Raw genomic sequence first — 20,466 nt, forward strand, 5'->3', positions numbered from 1 at the left:
TTCAAGTCTTTAACAACTTTACCTGGTGAAACTGAGTCAAAAAAGTACCTACAGTGAAGCCTTACCCAACGCTACCTTTCCACAATTATCCTACATACTTTAATCATTTTGCCAAAAAACCCCAAAAGGATGAGGAAAAGCCTGGAATAAATGTTGCAAACACTTTAAATGGAAACAATCAACCACTGCTATCCTCAGAAGAGAAATGCAATGCCAAGAGCAAGGAGATGACATGTGATGTCAATTAAACATAATTAAGATATTTAAATGTAGGAGCTGTTTTGATGCAGTCATGCAGAGTACATCCACTTATAAACAATACAAAATAACATTCCATTATTAATAAGTCAACCAAAAGTTGATTGTTGAGAGCCTGTTGAACACTTAATGCTTCAGATGATATAAGAAATAAAGACTGTTCCTTAGTCTCAAGGAACAATTCTGCTAAGATGCTCTTTTTTGCTTTACAATGCTAATTTCATGAGAAATGAAAAAACACATTCTTTACTCAAAGGCTCTGTATGAAAGCTGTTGAGATATGATTGTACCAATACAGCTTACACATATTAACTATTGCTGGGTATGTGTTATTCTGATACACAGCAGTGCCAGAATAATATGTAAGGCTAAAAAAAAAGTATAAACCCTCAAACCATATGTATGACAGAAAATAGCTTTAACAGATGTCTCATTTTTAGAGTTTTATGTACCGTGTTTGGTAAATGATGCTTTGAATTGCTCTTCTAATTTTTCTTCCAGGCCAACACAAAGGCCTCAGTTTAACAGAGGCTGGAAAGGAACTTGACCAATAAACTGTCCACTTAGAAGATGATGCTATACATGCAACTGAATTCCATTGGGGTAGATCATCCAATGGAAGTTATTTGCTACATTAGTTATGAGAAACACTAACTGCTGGTCACTGTGTATTTAAAAAATTGAAACTTGGGAAGCTCACTATCACACTCAATAATATTGCTACTACCTTCAGGATCAGGATCAGAATCTGTAACAACATGTATTTTGACAAAGAAAGAATGAGAAATACAACATGGGCAAAATGGTTTGGCTAACAAATAAGCAGGATGCAAGTTCTTGAATAAATGGGTTTGTGTTAAAATTCTCTCTCAAAGGGAAAACCAGTGAAAAATGACGACTTTGAGGAGAAAGAAGTGCCCTTACTTCACAGCAGTTAGAAAGATTGCCATTTTAGAGCCTAGAAATTATACAGAGCTAGCAGCTAGTCAAAAAATCATTAAGCACAATAATTTCCTAACATCAAGAGGGTTTCATCAAAGAAGTTGGTCAGTGATACACTTATATAATCTTATTCAGAAGTCCTCCAGCCAAGACAGCCCCAGTGGCATAGCGGTTTAGTGCCGCCTACAGCCTGGGGTGTGATCCTGGAGACCTGGGATTGAGTCCCACATCGGGCTTCCTGCATGGAGCCTGCTTCTCCCTCTGTCTCTCTCTCTGAATAAATAAATAAATAATCTTTTTTAAAAAAAGTCTTGAAGCCAGATTGGATTTTTATTGGTCTTGGATAAGAAAGTAGGCACTAAGAACAAGAGATGCAAAAAAATATGCACTGTAAAAAAAAAAAAAGTAAAAATGAACTATTGAGATTCTACCGACACAAAAAGCTTTTGCACACTGAAGGAAGCCATCAACAAAATAAAAAGGCAACCTATAAAATGGGGGGAAATTTTTGCAAATGATATAATGGATAAGGAGCTAATATCCAAAATATATAAAGAACTTACACAACTCAATGTAAAAAAAATAATAATAATCCAATTAAAAAATGGGGAAAGGACTTGAATACACCTTTCCAAAAAAGATATATGACCAAGAGACAATGAAAAGATGTTCAACGTCATGAATCATATTGGAAATGTAAATCAAACCACAAGGACTTATCTATCATCTCATACCTTTCGGAATAACTAATATCAAAAAGATTTAAGAAATAGCAAGTGTTAGCACTGATGTAGAAAAAAAAAGTACCCTTGTGCATTGGTGGGAATGTAAATTGGCAGGCACTGTGGAAAACAAAGTGGAGGTTCCTCAAAAATTAAATAGTAATTTTATACCATCCAGTGATTCCACTACTATTTACCCAAAGAAAACAGAACCATTAACTTGAAAAGTAAAACATTATCACTTCCTAAAATTGCTTTTGTTTTTCTCTCCAAAATAAACATATAGATAATATACAATTATCTATATTCATTTAACTACTAATTTGTCCTTTACTCTTTGTTCTCATTATTTTGCACCTTTTTCTTTTCTGGAATTTAAAAAATTCAGCACAGTTCACAGTTAAATAATTTTGAATTGTGTAATTTTTTTTAACAATGGATGGATAATTTTGTTTGACTTCTAGGAAAAAAATGTTACAAATACAATTCTATCAACTTTCAGTAGGCTCAGACTTTCAGAATAATCATGGATCAACTCATTTTAAGCGATTTTATAGGAGAGGCCTAAGATGTAATTACGTAAAAAAGTTTTGCTTTGATACACACAACTGCTGACTTTGTGAATTTGTAATATATGTATAAGCATTTTAATAGTAAAATTAATAATAGCTCCTTAGTGATAATTTCCTTTTTTAAAACTAATATTATCACAGAGAAAGTGAGTATGTGATTCTTGTGACTTCATTCAAGGTAAGTTGATACTTAGACAAGAAGGAATAAAACTAAATGACTTACATATTAGGGTACTACGTCATATCTTGAGGCATTTCAATTTTGAAAGGATCTTGACAAACCAAGAGATAATTATTTCAACAAATGCATTGATAAAAATAGAGAAAACAATTACCTTTATCACGGACATTTTTCTTTGCCTTTTTAACTTTTTAAAAATTTAGATAATAGAAAAATAACCTACACATTTTGAACATATATCATATGAATTACACATTTAAAAGCTGAAGTCTAAAATGTAGACATTTCATTGCTCATTCATATATAATGTATATTCAGCAGTAGTTAGCTGACTTTGCATTTTATGTCAATGATTTAGCATGGTATGTTTTCCCAATGTGTCCCAGATGTTATGTAAAGTCCTGAGCACATGTAAAAAATGTGTACACACGCATGTGTATATGTGTGTTTCAGGGAGGGGGGAATTCAACAATAGCCTTTATAACTTTAGCAAAAGCTGCTATTTAGACCCTATGAAAGTTACCTATTTTTATAAAAATTTAAACTGTTTTAGTGAGCATTTATAAAATGTGTATTGCCTTATGGCCTTTAAATCTGACAGCTGATGACATAAATTTTCTGGATGGTGATCAAGTACATGTTGATGCAGCTGTTGCCATGTTGCCATAGTAAGACATGCTGAAGCATCTACTTTGGTTTCCACTAGTTGAGCATGACTCTTAAATGATTACTAATGACCTATGACTTTTAATAATGAGCATATAAAATCTTGACTGTTAGTAAAAATTAATTTAAACTCTATAAAAGTTTGGGGGAGGAGAAAGATAATTCTCAACTGCACAAATAACGAACTCACATCCAGAAAGGTATATTTCTAAAAATGAACAGTGTTGAAGAAAATCTGAGTTGTGCTCCAAAGGAGCAAAATCTGCAGTGGAAAACATAAATTTGTGTATTGTTGAGCTCTATAGCAAGTTTCCAATATACTCTGCTGATTGCATTAGACTGTGGGTCACTTCTCATCCAACTTGCACTCTGTGACCTCCCTACCAAGGCCTGGCAAATTTTTTAAGTTTGTAGCATGGCTAGAAGTTTTTTTGCTGATGGGACAATGTTAATTGTTCAACAATCATATTCAAGAAGATTTAGGGTTTCTATTAGCTTTAACACATTACCTGTCCTACTTTATAAGAGAAAAACTAAGATAAATATATTATACAACTTATGTTGACATCCATCTTTTAACACTAAAAAACCCTTCCCATCTGAAAAACAAAACCTTCCTATTTGAAGTGTGAGTTGCACACTTTAAAATTTTTCTTGTATGTGCTTTCCATGATATGTGTATATTTCAATTACAAAAACAATTTTGTATCTTTAAACACTCATTCTGGAAACTCTTACTATGGAAAGAGGAAAAAGAAGGTACAAAAGTAAGCCAACCAAGGAGATAGCTACCTGTGGTGTGGTCTAACTCCATTTGCTCTCCAAATGACCTTGAGTAGATTCTAACCCTATTCACATACTGTCACTGAAAATTGGGTGTTGCCTTTTCATTAACCACTGAACTTTCCCTTACCACTATGAATTTTGCTCACCTCAATCAAAGAAGCACAACCTGTACCTAAATCCAATTACAGCTCTCAGGCTTCTCTTAGGAGAAGCATTTTAATTTGTTAAGATGGTAAGATTATCATATCTCTATAGTTATAAAAAGCAACAGACAATTAGCTAATATCTTAGAAACAAATTGTTTCTTAAGTAAACATTTATTACACATTTTACAGAGCATAGGCCTGGGAGTAGAGCCTATTTGCAGTGCATGCTGCAACTGCTGGTTCTGGAAATAGGCAAGAATCAAAACAAGTCTCTCTCTTTTCCTCCCTCATTTACCTTTGCTTTAGGGTCATAAAGGGAAAACAAGGAAGCTGGCTGTTGAAGGGGAGGTTGAATGGGTGAAATGATGAGCCAAATTTCCCAGGGCAGCTCAAAGGCTCAATTTTATGTTTTAGGTATGCTATTGAGGTTCGACATAATGTAGTATTTGAAGAAAAAGTCATGGTTCTTTTAAAAAAAAAGTTAAAGCTGTGGAAACCACATTAGAGGATTCCTTCCCAAACACTACTATGAGTTAATATAAATTTATCAACCCACAGTAGGCTGAGATCAATAGATGGCTGCATTTGAGTAAGTATTAATAACATGAGTAACATGTTATCAATGTCAGGTTTGCAATGTCATGTTTGCCCCTGACCTTAGCTGAATTATACACTTCAAAGCTAGATAAACTAATAATTATTAAGTGAGATACACAAGATGTATTACCCTACAGTGGTGGCCCTGATCATACAAGGTACAAAAGATACCCTACATATATAATGAGTGGTAAAATAATGTCTACATGGTTCATAAATGAGCTTACACAATAGATATTAACTAAAGAGCATTTATGGGATTTCATAAGTACCCTCGTGCTGGAATATTCATGTGCCTTGCAGACTTAACGACCTCCTCAAATTTCTCCATACTTTCTTCAATAGAACAGTTAATATTCCTCTTGCTGAAGGATTCAGATGCAGCACCAAAAACTGATATCTCAGTAGCTCCAGCAGCAACCTGAAAAAGAGAATATAAAGGCAAAACCTAGTAATTTCAAAAATTTAAATGATAGCAATAGAAGAAATATTAACCACCGGATAGAAGCATCCTTGTGTTAATATTTGCCTTAGAATTTAAAATTAGAGTCTGCTCATCCTGCCACATCTGCTCTTTTCAAATTTAAAAATATTTGGTGATAAGAAAGTAATTCTCCAAATGCAACACCCATAAATCTGAGGCACAGAAAACACAGTGATGGCATTCCAATTTAATTTTACGTTTCCTAAATTATGTGTAAGCTCCAGAAATATTTTAACTGTAATTATGGAAAATACTAGCATCCCAATAAAAATTTTTAATATCTAAGTGAACCATTATTTTTAGACCAATTATTATTAAAATAGAGGCTAGTAAATGCTTTCTGTTCTTCTCCTCTTCCTATAACCTCACAGAAAAATGTTTTTCCGATTCATCCTTTAGACTTTGCCCGAAATTTTCTTCCTGTCTCTTAACCTAGCTCCCATTGTTTCATACCTGGACTGCTATAACCATCCCCTTGCTAGTCTTTAAATCCAAAATATTAACCTAATCATTTTTCCCTTTTGCCATTTTTTGTCCTTGCTCCAGGCTTCTCTAGTGACTTATTTTCAAATACCAAGTTTTCTCATTTTCCAGCTGGATTTTTAAAGACTTTCTATTAATGTATCTCTGGCACTGTGAAAGATTCTCCTCTCTTTCTGATACTCTCTTAATATATTAAGAAGAAATAATCTGTCATTTTTTTCTCTCCAACATTTAAAAAAAAATATATCTGCCTCTAGTCTTGTAAGTGAATTTTTAGCTTCTAAAATTAAAATTCTACTTATTTGAACACTTATTATGTGTTAGTCCTGTTGGTAGTACTTTGTGTGCTCTATTTCTAACCCACAATCTTATAAGCCAAGTTCCACTTTTCCCATTTTATAGATGAGAAAACTGTGGCTCAAAGTGGCTAAATCGTAAGCACAAGGTCCCAAAGCTACTAAAAGTTCTGAAGTCATGCTTTGAGCACAGGTGTGCCTGACTCCCAAGGCACTTCTTGCACTCCATTATCTGCACTTCCAAGCTAGCAGGAGAGTGGGCTCTCAGTTTTGATGTCTTTTTCAAGGTGGAGACATTCCTTACTCTCTTAAGACCAACGATAGCAATATTTATAATTTTTAAATGCCTCTTACTTTCTTTACAATGGGATAAAAAATATCAAAATAAACAAATGAATAATGGTTTTAACAAGATACACAATGGGTGATATATCAACTAGTACCCACAACTTTTACTTTATGTAGCACAGTCCCAATGACAAAAGTGAAAAATATTCATGAACACCAGAAATAGCTGCTGCAAAACTTTTACAGTAAAGCCATGAAAGCATAATACTTCAAACCTTTACTTAAAATTGCCCTGATTCTTCTTGTATGTGTCATTATTAAAACTTTTTGCATATAAATTCTTAAGTCACATAGGACTGGAAGAAACCAACCAGGAGAGGAACAGGGAAGTTGTGATAGGCAGCTGCAAATGACAGTAATTAGTTTCACCTAGAGGGAAGGAACAGAATCAGAAAGCTGATCCAAAAAAGTTGACAGAAATGATCCACTCTATTAATAATTATACTGAGAAATATTTAAGTTAAATTCTATATTCCTTACTAAAGAGGGAAGCAAAAAATTATGCTTTCAAAAGAATTTCATCAAAATGGATAACTGTATTTTTGTGTTTTGATTCCCGAATCATTAAACTGGAAAGGCCATTTATGTGGAACACTTCATTCCCTAATAAGATCCTGAGGTTATCGATCGCCATGTATTCATGTGTGTATATGAGAATAGCATTTAATACAGAGTAACAAAGGAGGTACATCCAATACTGTTTTAACTTTGTAAAGATCCTTAAAACAATAAGAAGCAGACTGATTTAAAAATAATTAGTAGCACGCTTACAGCACGGTGAAAACCCTGAAGATTAGGAGTAAGGACAGGATATCGAACTCCTGGGTATTGATGAATGCCTTTCATCACTTCAGTGTGATCAGCCATCTGAAATACATAATATTTATTTAACCTTAAATACTTATTGAGCATGTGTTTAGCTTTTAGGAAGGTTATAATTACACACACAATTATATTTTATAAATTAATGTCAGAAAAACAAGCTATGCCAACATAGCTAAAGATAAGTAGTTCTTAAAGTCACAAATACATTAAAAACTAGATCTGAGTTTAATTTATTCACATAACAGGATCTGGTTAAATGACTGATTACAAATAGTCAGCAATTCTTTACTATTTTCACTTCACTGATCTTTAGTCTCTTCATTTCACAGCCCAAGCTTCAAATAAAATATCCTTATGACTAGGGAAAAAGGTTTTTTTTTGTTTTTAAGATTTTATTGATTTATTTATTTGTTTATTTGAAAGAGGGACAGAGAGAACACAAGCAGGGTGAGGGACAGAGAGAGAGGGAGGGAGGGAGAGAGAGTCTAGGAAAGACTTTCGGCTGAGCATGGAGCCCGATGCATGGCTCAATCTCAGGACCCTGAAATCATGACCTGAGCAGAAACCAAGAGCCCAATGTTTAACTGTCTGAGCCACCCTGGCACCCTTAGGTGGGGGAGAATTTTAAAGACAGTATGCTATGCATTTTCCTTCCGTATGAAAATTTTATGTTCAGATAATTTTCAATGTATGAAATTTTACATTGTTTAGTAAAAAAAAATCATGCATCTGTTTGAATAATTTAACAAGACTGGGATCCTACTATATTGTTTGGTTAGCATAAATGTTTTAGTAATAGTCATAGTGTCCTATACATTACTATCATTAGATTACTATTTGTTCTCATAATGTAAATAAATGCATACAACAGAGTACATAGTAAGAAAATTTAACCCATCCTTCCAAGCCTTTATTTTTCTGTATTTTCTATGAATCTTTAAAAATTGAATTTAAATTAAAATATCAAATCTGTTTGCCACAAAGTCTTTAATTTAGCCTCCTAGACCAAAAAACTGATGATCAAATCTCATAATCATCACATAAATTATCATTGACATAACCATGAGCTTTATATATTTAAGAATAATGAATTATGGCAGGAAAAACAAGTAAAAGGAATAATATATAAACAATGAAAAGTCTACAAAATGATCATGGAGAAAGCTATAAAAACATGCACCAAACTAAAGTCTGTATCTTCAATATGGGAATGGATGAGGAAAGATGTTTTTTTCTCTATACATTGTGGTTTGTTACAATAAATATTATTTTTAATTTTAAAATGAAATAAAAATGAGTTGAAGTACAAATGCTTTTCTTAATATACACTTTTTTAAAATGTGAAATATTATAATATTTACTGTTATTAGTCTATTGGTATTATTTTCAGTGAAATGCCAGTCAAATTTAATACTTTCAATGAAGATGGATTAAATGAGTTTTTAGTACATTTTAAATTTAAAATTATATATTTAAGATGCAAAAAAAGTTGACTGCCATCATAACTTATTGACATTTAAGCCTCCAGATTTCAGTCAATCCAAACACATTTATTTCTAAAATATGATTTTTGCTTATTTCTTCAGGATCACATTTACTATCTGCTACTTGATATATGCATTTTGTACAAAGACTAATCACTGTGTTCATCTATAATGCATAGAAGCCAAGTCTCTAATTTTAAGTCTATTTGATTTGAAGCCAGATGTTTAGTAAGCACCTTTTGTGTCCAAAACCCTATGCTTGACCTTGTGACAAACATAAATATAGGAAACTAAAGTCCTTGCACTAAATAATTTGCAATATGGTTGGGGAGATGCACATGGAAACTTAACAATTCAAAGGAATATACTGGTTATAAATGTGAGCACAGGTTAAAAGAATTCAGAATAAGGAAAAGTTGGTAGGGCCTATAACAGTCTAGGAAAATTTAAGTATGGGATACAAAGAACATGACTACAGCATATAAAAATTTAAAAAGACAGGGGCACCTGGGTGACTCAGTCATTAAGTAGCCAGCTCTTGATTTAAACTGAGGGCATAATCTCAGGGTTTTGAGATTAAACCCTGGGTTGGGCTCTACACTCAGTGAGGAGTCTGCTTGAGATTCTCTCCCTTTGCCCCTCCCCTCAACTCACTCTCTAACAAATAAATATATCTTTAAAATAAATAAAATAAAATAAAATTTTAAAAGTGGCCATACCAGTATTTCTAATCCCAAATGCTCTTCTAGAAGCTCAACAGTCCCTATCAAGAGGTGAACTGTGTTTACTTCCCACTTAAACCTAGGCCGACTTGTGATTGCTCTAAGCAATAGAGTATAGCAAAAATAACAACATGTGACCTGAGAGCCCAGGATATGGAAAAGGATACAGCTCTCGTATGGTTTTTTTCTTTGGATGAAACCACTGCAAGGAAATCAGCTAACATTCGGTGAGAAAAATTAGCTTCTGCAGAGAGGCCATGTGCAGCAGTCCATGTGCAAAGAAACTAAGGCCACCAGACAACAGCCAGCATATTTACCTGAATTCTATTATTTCATTATACATGTAAATAAACAAAAATCTGAATGAATGAAATAACAATTTAATAGATGTTTCAATCAGTAAAACGAAAAAAATGAATAGAAATGATAGTAATCAAATTTCCAAGTATGAAAGCTGAACTTTGATAATCATTAAAGACACCTTAGTAAAATTATGATAAATACATGAATTTGAATCCAACAAATCAGTGCTTTTTTGTTTTTTAAAATAGTCACAGTGGGGCAGCCTGGGTGGCTCAGCGGTTTAAGTGCCCAGGGAGTGAGCCTGGAGTCCCAGGATGAAGTCCCACTTCGGGCTCCCTGCATGGAGCCTGCTTCTCCCTCTGCCTGTGCCTCTGCCTCCCTCCCTCTCTCTGTGTCTATCATGAATAAATAAATAAAATCTTTAAAAAATAGTCATTGTAATGAGGCCATTTAAAAAGTAGCATTCTGTCTAAATTTGGTCAATAAAGACAGTTATGTAAAGAGGTTTAGAAGATCATGATAGGATATAATTTTATTACAATGAATAAAATAGAACAGATTTAAATTAAAGGTATAAAATTCTTGCTTTTTTCTTTTTCTCTTAGGAAGCTTATGCTATACTTCAATCTTTTTTTTTTTTAATTTTTATTTATTTATGATAGTTACACAGAGAGAGAGAGGGAGGCAGAGACACAGGCAGAGGGAGAAGCAGGCTCCATGCACCAGGAGCCCGATGTGGGATTCGATCCCGGGTCTCCGGGATCACGCCCTGGGCCAAAGGCAGGCGCCAAACCGCTGCGCCACCCAGGGATTCCCGCTATACTTCAATCTTGATGTTATTTTAAATGTCTGAAGTTTAAGCTATTATTCAAATAATGGAAATATTCCTTTATAGCACCATTTTCTCATTTTAATGAAACCTTTCTACATCTGGTTTGATTTAACGTACTTTAAAGATTTTGCTTTGACTTTTCATTTAAGATCATAAAAATCTCCATAATTTGGTTGATAATATACTTTGGTATTATCTGGCCACAGTCTGGAAATGGCAATACCTATGTCTATCTGGTCAACATAACCAGCTGTATGATGGCTAATCAATCTTAGGAATCCACATTTATATATGGATTCAAGTAATAATATTTGTGTAACAATTTACAAGGGTATTAAGGATATGCAAAAGGTCATAAAATTTAGAGTGTAACAATCATATAGTTTAGAGATTTTATTTGCTATTGTCATGGAGTAATTAGACTTAGATACTCCACATTATATATTTAGACATTTTACTAATATTTTGCCATTATCTGAATACTATAATCTCTTCTAACTACATAATATCCTCATACAAATTTCCTGAGTTTATTCGGATTTCAAGATAATGCACAAATCATAAACAATGATAAAGGGTTTCTCATAAATTTAATGAGAGAAAAAACAAGTTTCAATTATATTTTGTACACAAATTATTAATTTACATCGATAGGATACCAGGATACCAAAGTTAATTTTAAAGTGTCCTAAGACCTTAAGAAAATCATTTTAAAATTTGACTTCGGTGTTTGAATACTGATTCAATATTTTATACACTTACTACATATTTAACATGCATAGAAAAATGAAGCAGACACAGTTCATACATATATAATACACAGAACAGTGGGAAAAGATATGTGTGTACATATATATATAACAGACCACAAAATACAAATGTCATGTGATCTGCAGATTTATGGAGCAAGAGAAAAAAACATTTTTCTTGGTAAACTAGAATAATGACAAATATTTAAACTAAATCTTGTCTAGGCTAAATGTAAATAACTCAGGGGCCAGTTTTTTAACAGAGCAAATTATTCATAAAAGTTTACTGAAGCAAAACTATTCATAGAGCCTGAAACTATTTAAAAATATTCATAGAACAAGATTATTCACATATATGTCCATATATTTTCTATGATCAATTGAACTTTTATGTACTGAGAAGGAAGGGTTTGATAAGCCTAAACTTAAAACATACTTTTTTATTAAAATTCTTCAGACAATTATTGGAGAAATATTTTATAGAATCTTTTTTTAAAATCACACAATTCTTTCATTCTTAAGTCTAACGAAAGTAAAAATATCTATTACTATTTATCTCTCTCCCAAATAACTGCTGTCAGAGAAAACAGAATATTCACTAAGTAGACTTTGTTCAGTTCCAACTGAATATATGTTGTCTGAGATGTTCAATAAAGTGAAATACATATTTATAGTTAACTATTGATAGAAGTGCAGAAAAAACTGAGAGGTTCTATTTTTTGTAGACAAACTGATTCCTATTCGCTTAAGACTGATTTTTTTTTCCTTTTTCCAGAAAAAATGCAATTACAAAGATCATACATGGTAAATGCCATTAAGTTCCAGAGTTGCATTATAAAATTTTACATGGAAATCTCACACACATTGATGACATATAAAAGCTACATTTATTATTTTAACTCAATAGGAGTTTAGTCACTAACAAGACTGCAAAATAGATAGGAGGATTTGAATTGTTTTGCATCACCATGGAAAATTATTCAATGCATCTCTGTGGCTCTGTTTAAGGTAAGGAGATTGTACTGTTTTTATGGATGGAAATATTAAGAATTCAAGCTAGCACTGTGTTGTTAAATGGCAAAGGTGTTTAGAGTAGAATCTAAAATTAAAATGAGGGGAAAAGTATTAAGAGATTCCATCTTCATGGTGATATCTGTAAGTGGTATCTGCCAAATTATATTACTTGACCACCTCTTACAACTGGATCTTACAACCTAAATATGGAACTCTACTTTTACTCCTTTTCTCTCTGCCCTGTTATAACTAGTATGACCAAGTCAAGCATCATCAATGGGTGAGCATTACCTATTGCCCCTTCCTTCACTCCAACCACTGACTAAAGAACTCAAATTTTTCCTCCGTTTCACTCTAACAAGACTGTTGCACATGATTTCTCCTTATAGAATATTATGAGGAAAACTGGGAAGTGCTAGGAACAAGAGGACAAGATTGATAGAAAATCTAAATAATCAAATTAGCAATAAAGTTGGAGGAAAACAGGCTGAGTGTGAGAAATATGTTTTGGTGGCAAGATGTTTTACTGCTCTTGAGCAGTGAAGAAGTATGAGAAAACAAAAAGACAATTACACAAAATGTTGCTTTAATCTATACAGTGGGTCTCCTATAATGACTTCAAGTAATGTATATAAAGATTGGAACAGCATTTGATTCCTTTAAGTTCTTACATTATAGTTCTTTATGTATGAATTCAGGCACAAATTTTCCCACTAGAGACAGCTCATGACTGTTCTGCTCCTCAAGAATATTGTTCTTATATATTTAAAATACTTAAAATACATTGTATAACATATAGTACTCAATTACACCTCCTAATGAAATTGTTACCCTAGAGTTGAGCAGACTCCATATTCACCATGTTCTGCAATATCTGGCACCAAAAATATGTAATTATTTGAGAAGAAACAAGTTTCAAAATGTATACTGCCAGAAGCTAGCCTATAGAAAATTCTGTTAAACATTATATGTGTAAAATTGTAAGTGAATGATTCAGTTTTCATCAGTGTCAAATTAAGTGGAAGTCCTTTCTTATCAGAAATATACTCAATATACAGTATATAAAATTATAATACATAATTCATATTTTAGTTTTTATCTTTTACAAAAATGACAGAATCAAAATTCTTCACTGTGAAGAGCACAAAACTATAGTAACTCTTCTGAACTATATGCGTATAAGGCTACACATCACAAAGTGTTAGATACAATGTAACAAGACATTACCAAAAATGGATTATTATACTGAAATACACTTTACTAACCTGTCAAAAAATATATTTAAAAAAACAAAATCAGGACCTTAACACCACAAAAGACTGAATCATCTTTCTAGCTTCTCACAGAAAATATTATAAGGTGTTATTATATGAAAGAGGCTAATTAAGAACTAGAAAATGTAGAAAAAAGAAAGAAATGGAAAATCAAAACAGGACTACAACTAGCAATGAGACTGAATCAGTAATTTAAAACTGAACAAAGAAAAGTCTAGGACTAGATGAGTTCAACCAAACATTTAAGAAGTCTTAATGTCAATCCTTCTTCCAATTCTTCCAAAACATGAAAGAGGAGGGAATACTTCCAAATTCATTTTTTAAGACGATGCATTAGGAGCTGTTCTATAAGACCCTGATACCAAAACTAACAGGACACTACAAGAAAATCACACGCCAATATTCCTAATGAATACAGAGGAAAAAATCCTCCACAAAATACTAGCAAACCAACCAGAATATATAAAGAATCATACACCATGACCGAATGGTATTTATCCCTAGGATACAAGAAAGACTCAACAGGCACAAAGAAATTAGTGGGATACACTACAGTGACAGAACCAAGGATAAAAGCCACATGATCATCTAAATATATGTCAAAAATTGACCAAAAAAAGCTTCATCAAAAAGCATTTGACAAAATTAAACACTGTTTCATGATAAAAATACTCAAACAAATAAGACTTCAGGAATAGAGTAAAATTACCCTGACATAATGAGGACCATACATAAAGCCCACAGCTATCATTGTACTCAATAGTGAAAAACTTTTCCTCTAATATCAGGAATAAACAGGATGCCCACTCTTTCTATTTCTATTTGCCAAAAATTAGAAGTCCTAACCAAAGCAATTAGGCAAGAAAAAGAATTAAAGGCATGCAAAGGAAAGAAAGAAGTATAATTATCTCTATTCACAGATGGCATGATCTTTTAAATATTTATATATTTATTTATTTGAGAGACAGACAGACAGAAGGATGAGGGGCAGAAAGAGAGGGAGAGGGAGAATTTTAAGTAGATTCTGTGCTGAGCGTGGAGCCCAAAACAGGGCTCAATTTTGTGACCCTAAGATTATGACCTGAGCCAAAATCAAGTAAGATGCTTAACTGACTAAGACACCCATGGGTCTACAGATGATATGATCTTAAATGTAGAGAATTCTAAGGCACCATGTAAACAAAAATAAAAAAAAAAAACCTCTTAGAACTAAAAAAAAAAAAAGTAAACTTGCAGGATACAAAAATCAGTTGCACAAAAACAGACACATAGATCAATGAAACAAATGGAGAACTCAGAAATAGACCCTCAACTCCATGGTCAACTAATCTGTGACAAAGCAGGAAAGAATACCCCATAGGAAAAAAAAAAAAAGACAGTATCTTCAACAAATGGAGTTGGGAAAATTAGACAGACACATGTAGGAGAATGAAACTGGACCACTTTCTTCCAACATATACAAAAATAGACTCAAAATGAATGAAAGACCTAATTGTGTGGCAGGAATCCATTAAAATCCTAGAGAAGAACAAGGCAGCAACATCTTTGACCTCTGCTACAGCAACTTCTTCCTAGACACATCTCCAAAATCAAGAGAAACAAAAGCAGAGACTGCTGGGACTTCATCAAGATAAAAAGCTTTTTCACAGCAAAGGAAACAGTCAACAAAACTAAAAGACCACCTACATAATGGGAGAAGATATTTAGAAGTGACTTACCAGATAAAGGTCTAGTATCCAAAATCTATAAAACAACTTATCAAATTCAATGCCCAAAGAACAAATAATTCAATCAAGGAATGGACAGGAGACATGAACAGATATTTCTCCAAAGAAGACACTCAAATGGCCAACAGACACAGGAAAAAATTCTCCACATCACTCAGCATCAGGGAAATACAGATCACAACCACAATGAGATACAACCTTACACCAGTCAAAATGGCTAAAATTAACTCAGAAAACAGCAGATGTTGGCAAGGATGTGGAGAAAGGGGAACTTTATTACCTTGTTGGTGGAAATGCTAACTGGTACAGCCACTGTGGAAAACAATATGGAAGTTCTTCAAAAAAGTTAAAAATAGAACTACCCTACAACCCAGCAATTGTACTAGTAAGTATTTCTTCAAAGGTTACAAATACAGTGATTCAAAGGGTCACATGCACCCCAATGTTTATATCAGCAATGTCTGCAATAGGCCAAATATGGAAAGAGTCCATGGACAGATGAATAGGTAAAGAATATATGATATATACATAGAGTGAAATATTACTTAGCCGTCAAAACAATGAAATCTTGCCATTCGCAACAACATCGATGGAACTAGAGGGTATTAGGCTAAGTGAAATAAGTCGGTCAGAAAAAGACAAATACCATATGATCTCAGCCATATGTGGAAATTAAGAAACAAAACAGATGAACACAGAGGAAGAGAAGGAAAAATAAAATAAGATAAAAACAGAGATGGAGGCAAATACTAAGATACTCTTAACATTAGGAAACAAACTGAGGGTTGCTGGAGGGGAGATGGGTGGGGGATGGGGTAATGGGTCATGGGTATTAATAAGGGCACTTGATGTAATGAGCACTGAGTGTTATATGCAACTAATGAATCACTAAATCCTACCCCTGAAGCCAGTAATAAATTACATGTAACTAAATAGAATTTAAATAAAAAAGTTTTAAAAATCAGTTAAATTTCTATACATTAACAACAAATCATCTGAAGAGGAAATTAAGACAATCTCATTTCCAATAATATCAAAAATAATAATATACTTAGGAACTAAGTTAACCGAGGAGGTGGAAGAACTGTACATGAAAACAATAAAACATTGATGAAGGAAATTAAAGAAGCTAGAAACAAGCAGAAAGACATCCCATGTTCATGGATTCCAAAATTTTGTACTGTGTAAATGTCCACACTATGCAGAGTGATCTCTAAATGAAACATGCAATCCCTATCAAAATCTCAATGGCATTTTTAACCAAAATAGGAAAATAATCCTAACATTCATATGAAATCACAAGGAAGCCCAAATAGCCAAATTAATCTTGAGAAAGAATAAAGATGGATACACTTCCTAATTTCAAAATATATTTCAAAGCTACAGTAATTAAAACAATATGAAGACAGACATATACACCAATGGGACAGAATAGAAAGCTCAGAAATAAACTGATACATATATGTTCAATTGATCTTTGACATGGGTACCAAAAATACACAATGGAGAAAAAGCATTCTCTTCAACAAATGGTGCTAGAAAAACTAGATACCAACATATAAAAGAATGAAATTGGATCCTGATCCTAGAGCGTACAGAAAAATGAACCCAAAATGGATTAAATTTAAGACCTGGAACTGTAAAACCCCTGGTGGGAGACAAGTAAAAAGCTTCATAGCACTGATTTTGGCAATGACTTATTGTATATGACACCAAAAATCCAAAAAAAAGTAAAAGTAGACAAGTGAGACTACACCAAAGTAAAAAAGCTTCTGCACAGCAAACAGAGTGAAAAAGGCAACTTACAAATTGGAAGAAAATATTTAGAAACCATACATCAGATAAGAGGTTAATACTCAATATATATAAAGAATACTGACAACCATATAGCAAAAATAACTACCTAATTAAAAATGGGCAAAGAATAGACATATCTCCAAAGAAGACATACAAATGGCCAAAAGACGTGAAAAAATGCTCAGCATCACTAATTATCAGGAAACACAAATCAAAACCACAATAAGATATTACCTTATACCTGTTAGGATGGCTAGTATAAAAAATATAGGAAATAGCAAGGATGTGGAGAAAATGGAACTCTTATTTATTGTTGGTGGAAATGCAAAATGGCACAGCCATATGGAAAACAGTGTGGAAGTTCTTCAAAAGATTAAAAATATAAATATCATATGTTCTAGCTATCCTACCTCTAGGTATTTATACATAAGAATTAAAATCAGAATCTCAAACAGATATCCGCATTGCCAAGTCAGAGCAGCATTAGTCACAATATTCAAAATGTGGAAATAATCTAAATCTCCATTGTTGAACAAATGGATAAGAAAATGTGGCATCAGCCTAGGACAAAACATCATCAGCCTTAAAGAAAATTCTGCCAAATGCAACAACACAGATGAACCTTGAGTACGTTATGCTAAATGAAGCCAAATGTAGAATGATAAATACTGAATAATTCCATGTATATGAGGTATCTATAATATAGTCAAACTCATAGAAGCAGAGAGTACAATGGTGATTGTGAGAGGCTGAGGGGAAGAGAGAAATGGGGAGTCATTATTCAATGGGTACAGTTTCAGTTATGCAAGATGGCTAAGTTCTCAATGTGTTGTACAACATTCTACCTATATTTAGTGATACTGTATGGTGCCCAGAAAAAATTTGTTATGAAGGTAGATCTCATGTTAAGTTTCCTTCCCATAAAAAAGAGTATTATGATGGAACCTCAGACCCTTAATATTTAAAATACTTTTCCTTAATTTCAAGGTATCTTTGATACTTGAAACTTTTTTTAAATTTTTATTTATTTATGATAGTCACACACACAGAGAGAGAGAGAGAGAGAGAGAGAGGCAGAGACATAGGCAGAGGGAGAAGCAGGCTCCATGCACTGGGAGCCCGACGTGGGATTCGATCTCGGGTCTCCAGGATCACGTCCTGGGCCAAAGGCAGGCGCTAAACCGCTGCGCCACCCAGGGATCCCAATACTTGAAACTTTTAAAATTTCATGAGGTTTTTTGCTCATTCAAAATCAATAGTAAATAAATTTTACTACCTAATTTTATACTTAACATTATACACTCTCTCTTCTTAATGAGGATCCTCCTCCAGCTGATAGCTTCAAAATTGGAAGTTCCCTAGACATGGTTAGCTTCTGTCCCCTAGTGATTTCCAAATCTCAGCAACAGAAAGATAACACTGAACTGTCCAAATATTATCAGCAACAGTACAACTATTACTTCATTTGGAGTTATGAGACCTAAGGGCTGGCCAACTACCCTCAAAACTGAATCACCTCAGGGATCAAACCATACATGGCACCTTACCAAAAACACAATCCTTGAAGAGGAAGGCAACCGAGCCATACATGCCTAATGTTAGCTCATTGGATAACTGCATATTCTTATTCAAAAGTTTGTGATGAGGGACCTTGACAGAGGCAACAAAGTTAAACTTGACAGCTCTTCACAAGCATCAGTAGGAAGTTAAATTAACAAGAGAAGAAGAGACTATAACAGTATGGGTTCTTTGGGTAGCACGATTAACATTGACAACTTCCACGGAAGTAAATAAAAAAAAGATCCTAAACAGAGTAAAAGTTGAGTTAGAGCATTTTCCATGACCCGTCATCATTGAAAGAAAGCTCTGTCATTGTCACATGGATTCTTCCCTTACCCTGACCCATATATTTGATCTTTGGTGGTGCAAGCCAGGTACCCACTGTGATATGGAATCAGGGGACTGATTCCATATCTGAATATAGATATTCAGAACCTAAGAAGCATAAAGAAAGAATCATTTAGAGAACAAGATACTCTAAAACACATGTAGGGTATAAGACACTTGGAGAGGTAAGGAAAGTGATTTTTCAAACTCCTATAGTAGGATACAAATTAGGTCCCTTTTAGTCTTTTATAGGATACACAAATGAAGACTGGAAGGACTTAATCATTTTGACATTCTAATGTATATATGCATGGTCTAGAAGAGTCTGAAACTCCATCCTGGAGTGAAGAATAAAAGTTTTAGATTAAGTTTCTCCTTCAACTCATATAGACCCAATGGAATAAGATTTTTCTATTGCTCTGCATGAGCATCACCATTGTCCAGAGTGCTGTGGTTAGATCACACCACCCTAACTTATTAGACTCCAGCAAACTGGTATCATCTTATATCAGACACCCATAAACACAATATACCTAGGAGGACAGCATTATATCAATTACTCATTCCTTGGATGGACCCCTATTCTCCTCCCTCCACTGTTGAGATTCCAGACTAGTTTGTAGCTAAGCCCTTGGATGTTTTGAGAACTCCAGAGTCCTATTTTTCCTTAATAGCCCATCTAGTTATTGTTGAAGTGTTCCCAAATTTCCTCTAGCCATAGCAAAATGTTTGCAATACTACGTCAAGCTGCTTTGCATCTCTGATCCTTTGCATGTACCATTCCATCTGCCTGAAAATTATTTCTTCATTTTTCATCTAAGTTCATTTAATTCATCCTATATTCAGCTCAAAAACTCCTAAGACATTCTCAAACACCAGTTTGATTCACATGTCTCTATTATCTCCATAGTTATGTATGTGCCTAACATTGCTCTCATCATATTTTGTATACTGTCTTGTGTCTCTCTCTCCCCAAAGTATTAGCTCCTTGAAGAATTTGAATAAAAGAGGCATTTAATAAATGGTTGTTGAAGTTAACTGAAATTTCTCATCCTTGCCCTTTATTCTGTTTTAATTCAACCCATCTGGGACCATGATTTTTTTTTCTCTACTAATTCTTCTAAGATTTTACTGTTAGTGATGGTGATAATGATAAAAACAAACATTTGCTCTATGCCAGTCTATATGTTAGGTCTGTATGTGTTGAATTCCTTACATACATTACCTCTTTAAACATTTTTAACAACCCCAATGAGAGGGATAATTTCTGTAGAAGATGACTGGAGGTATCAAAGATGAGGAAGATCACCCAGCTAGTGACAGAGAGAGAGTCTGGATGGGACTATCTGACTATAAAGCACATTCTCTAAA

At 33.6% G+C, this 20,466-nt stretch overlaps 1 protein-coding gene across 9 annotated transcripts in view; it reads right to left on the reverse strand.

Moving 5' to 3' along the window:
* The window catches only part of HMGCLL1 (3-hydroxymethyl-3-methylglutaryl-CoA lyase like 1), a 205,208-nt gene that overhangs the window by 116,444 nt on the left and 68,298 nt on the right, over positions 1–20,466 (reverse strand). For 8 of the 9 annotated variants that reach the window (XM_025419080.3, XM_025419082.3, XM_025419078.3 and 5 more), the window contains 2 exons: positions 7,253–7,348; positions 5,143–5,291 (listed from right to left, as the gene is read on the reverse strand). In XM_025419080.3, coding sequence (XP_025274865.1) covers positions 5,143–5,291; positions 7,253–7,348 — 245 coding nt within the window. The remainder of the gene's footprint in view (positions 1–5,142; positions 5,292–7,252; positions 7,349–20,466) is intronic. The other variant, XM_049092198.1, reaches the window with a different exon arrangement.

The sequence above is a fragment of the Canis lupus genome, chromosome 12 (assembly GCF_003254725.2).
Source record: "Canis lupus dingo isolate Sandy chromosome 12, ASM325472v2, whole genome shotgun sequence".
In the NCBI taxonomy this organism is placed as follows: domain Eukaryota; kingdom Metazoa; phylum Chordata; class Mammalia; order Carnivora; family Canidae; genus Canis; species Canis lupus.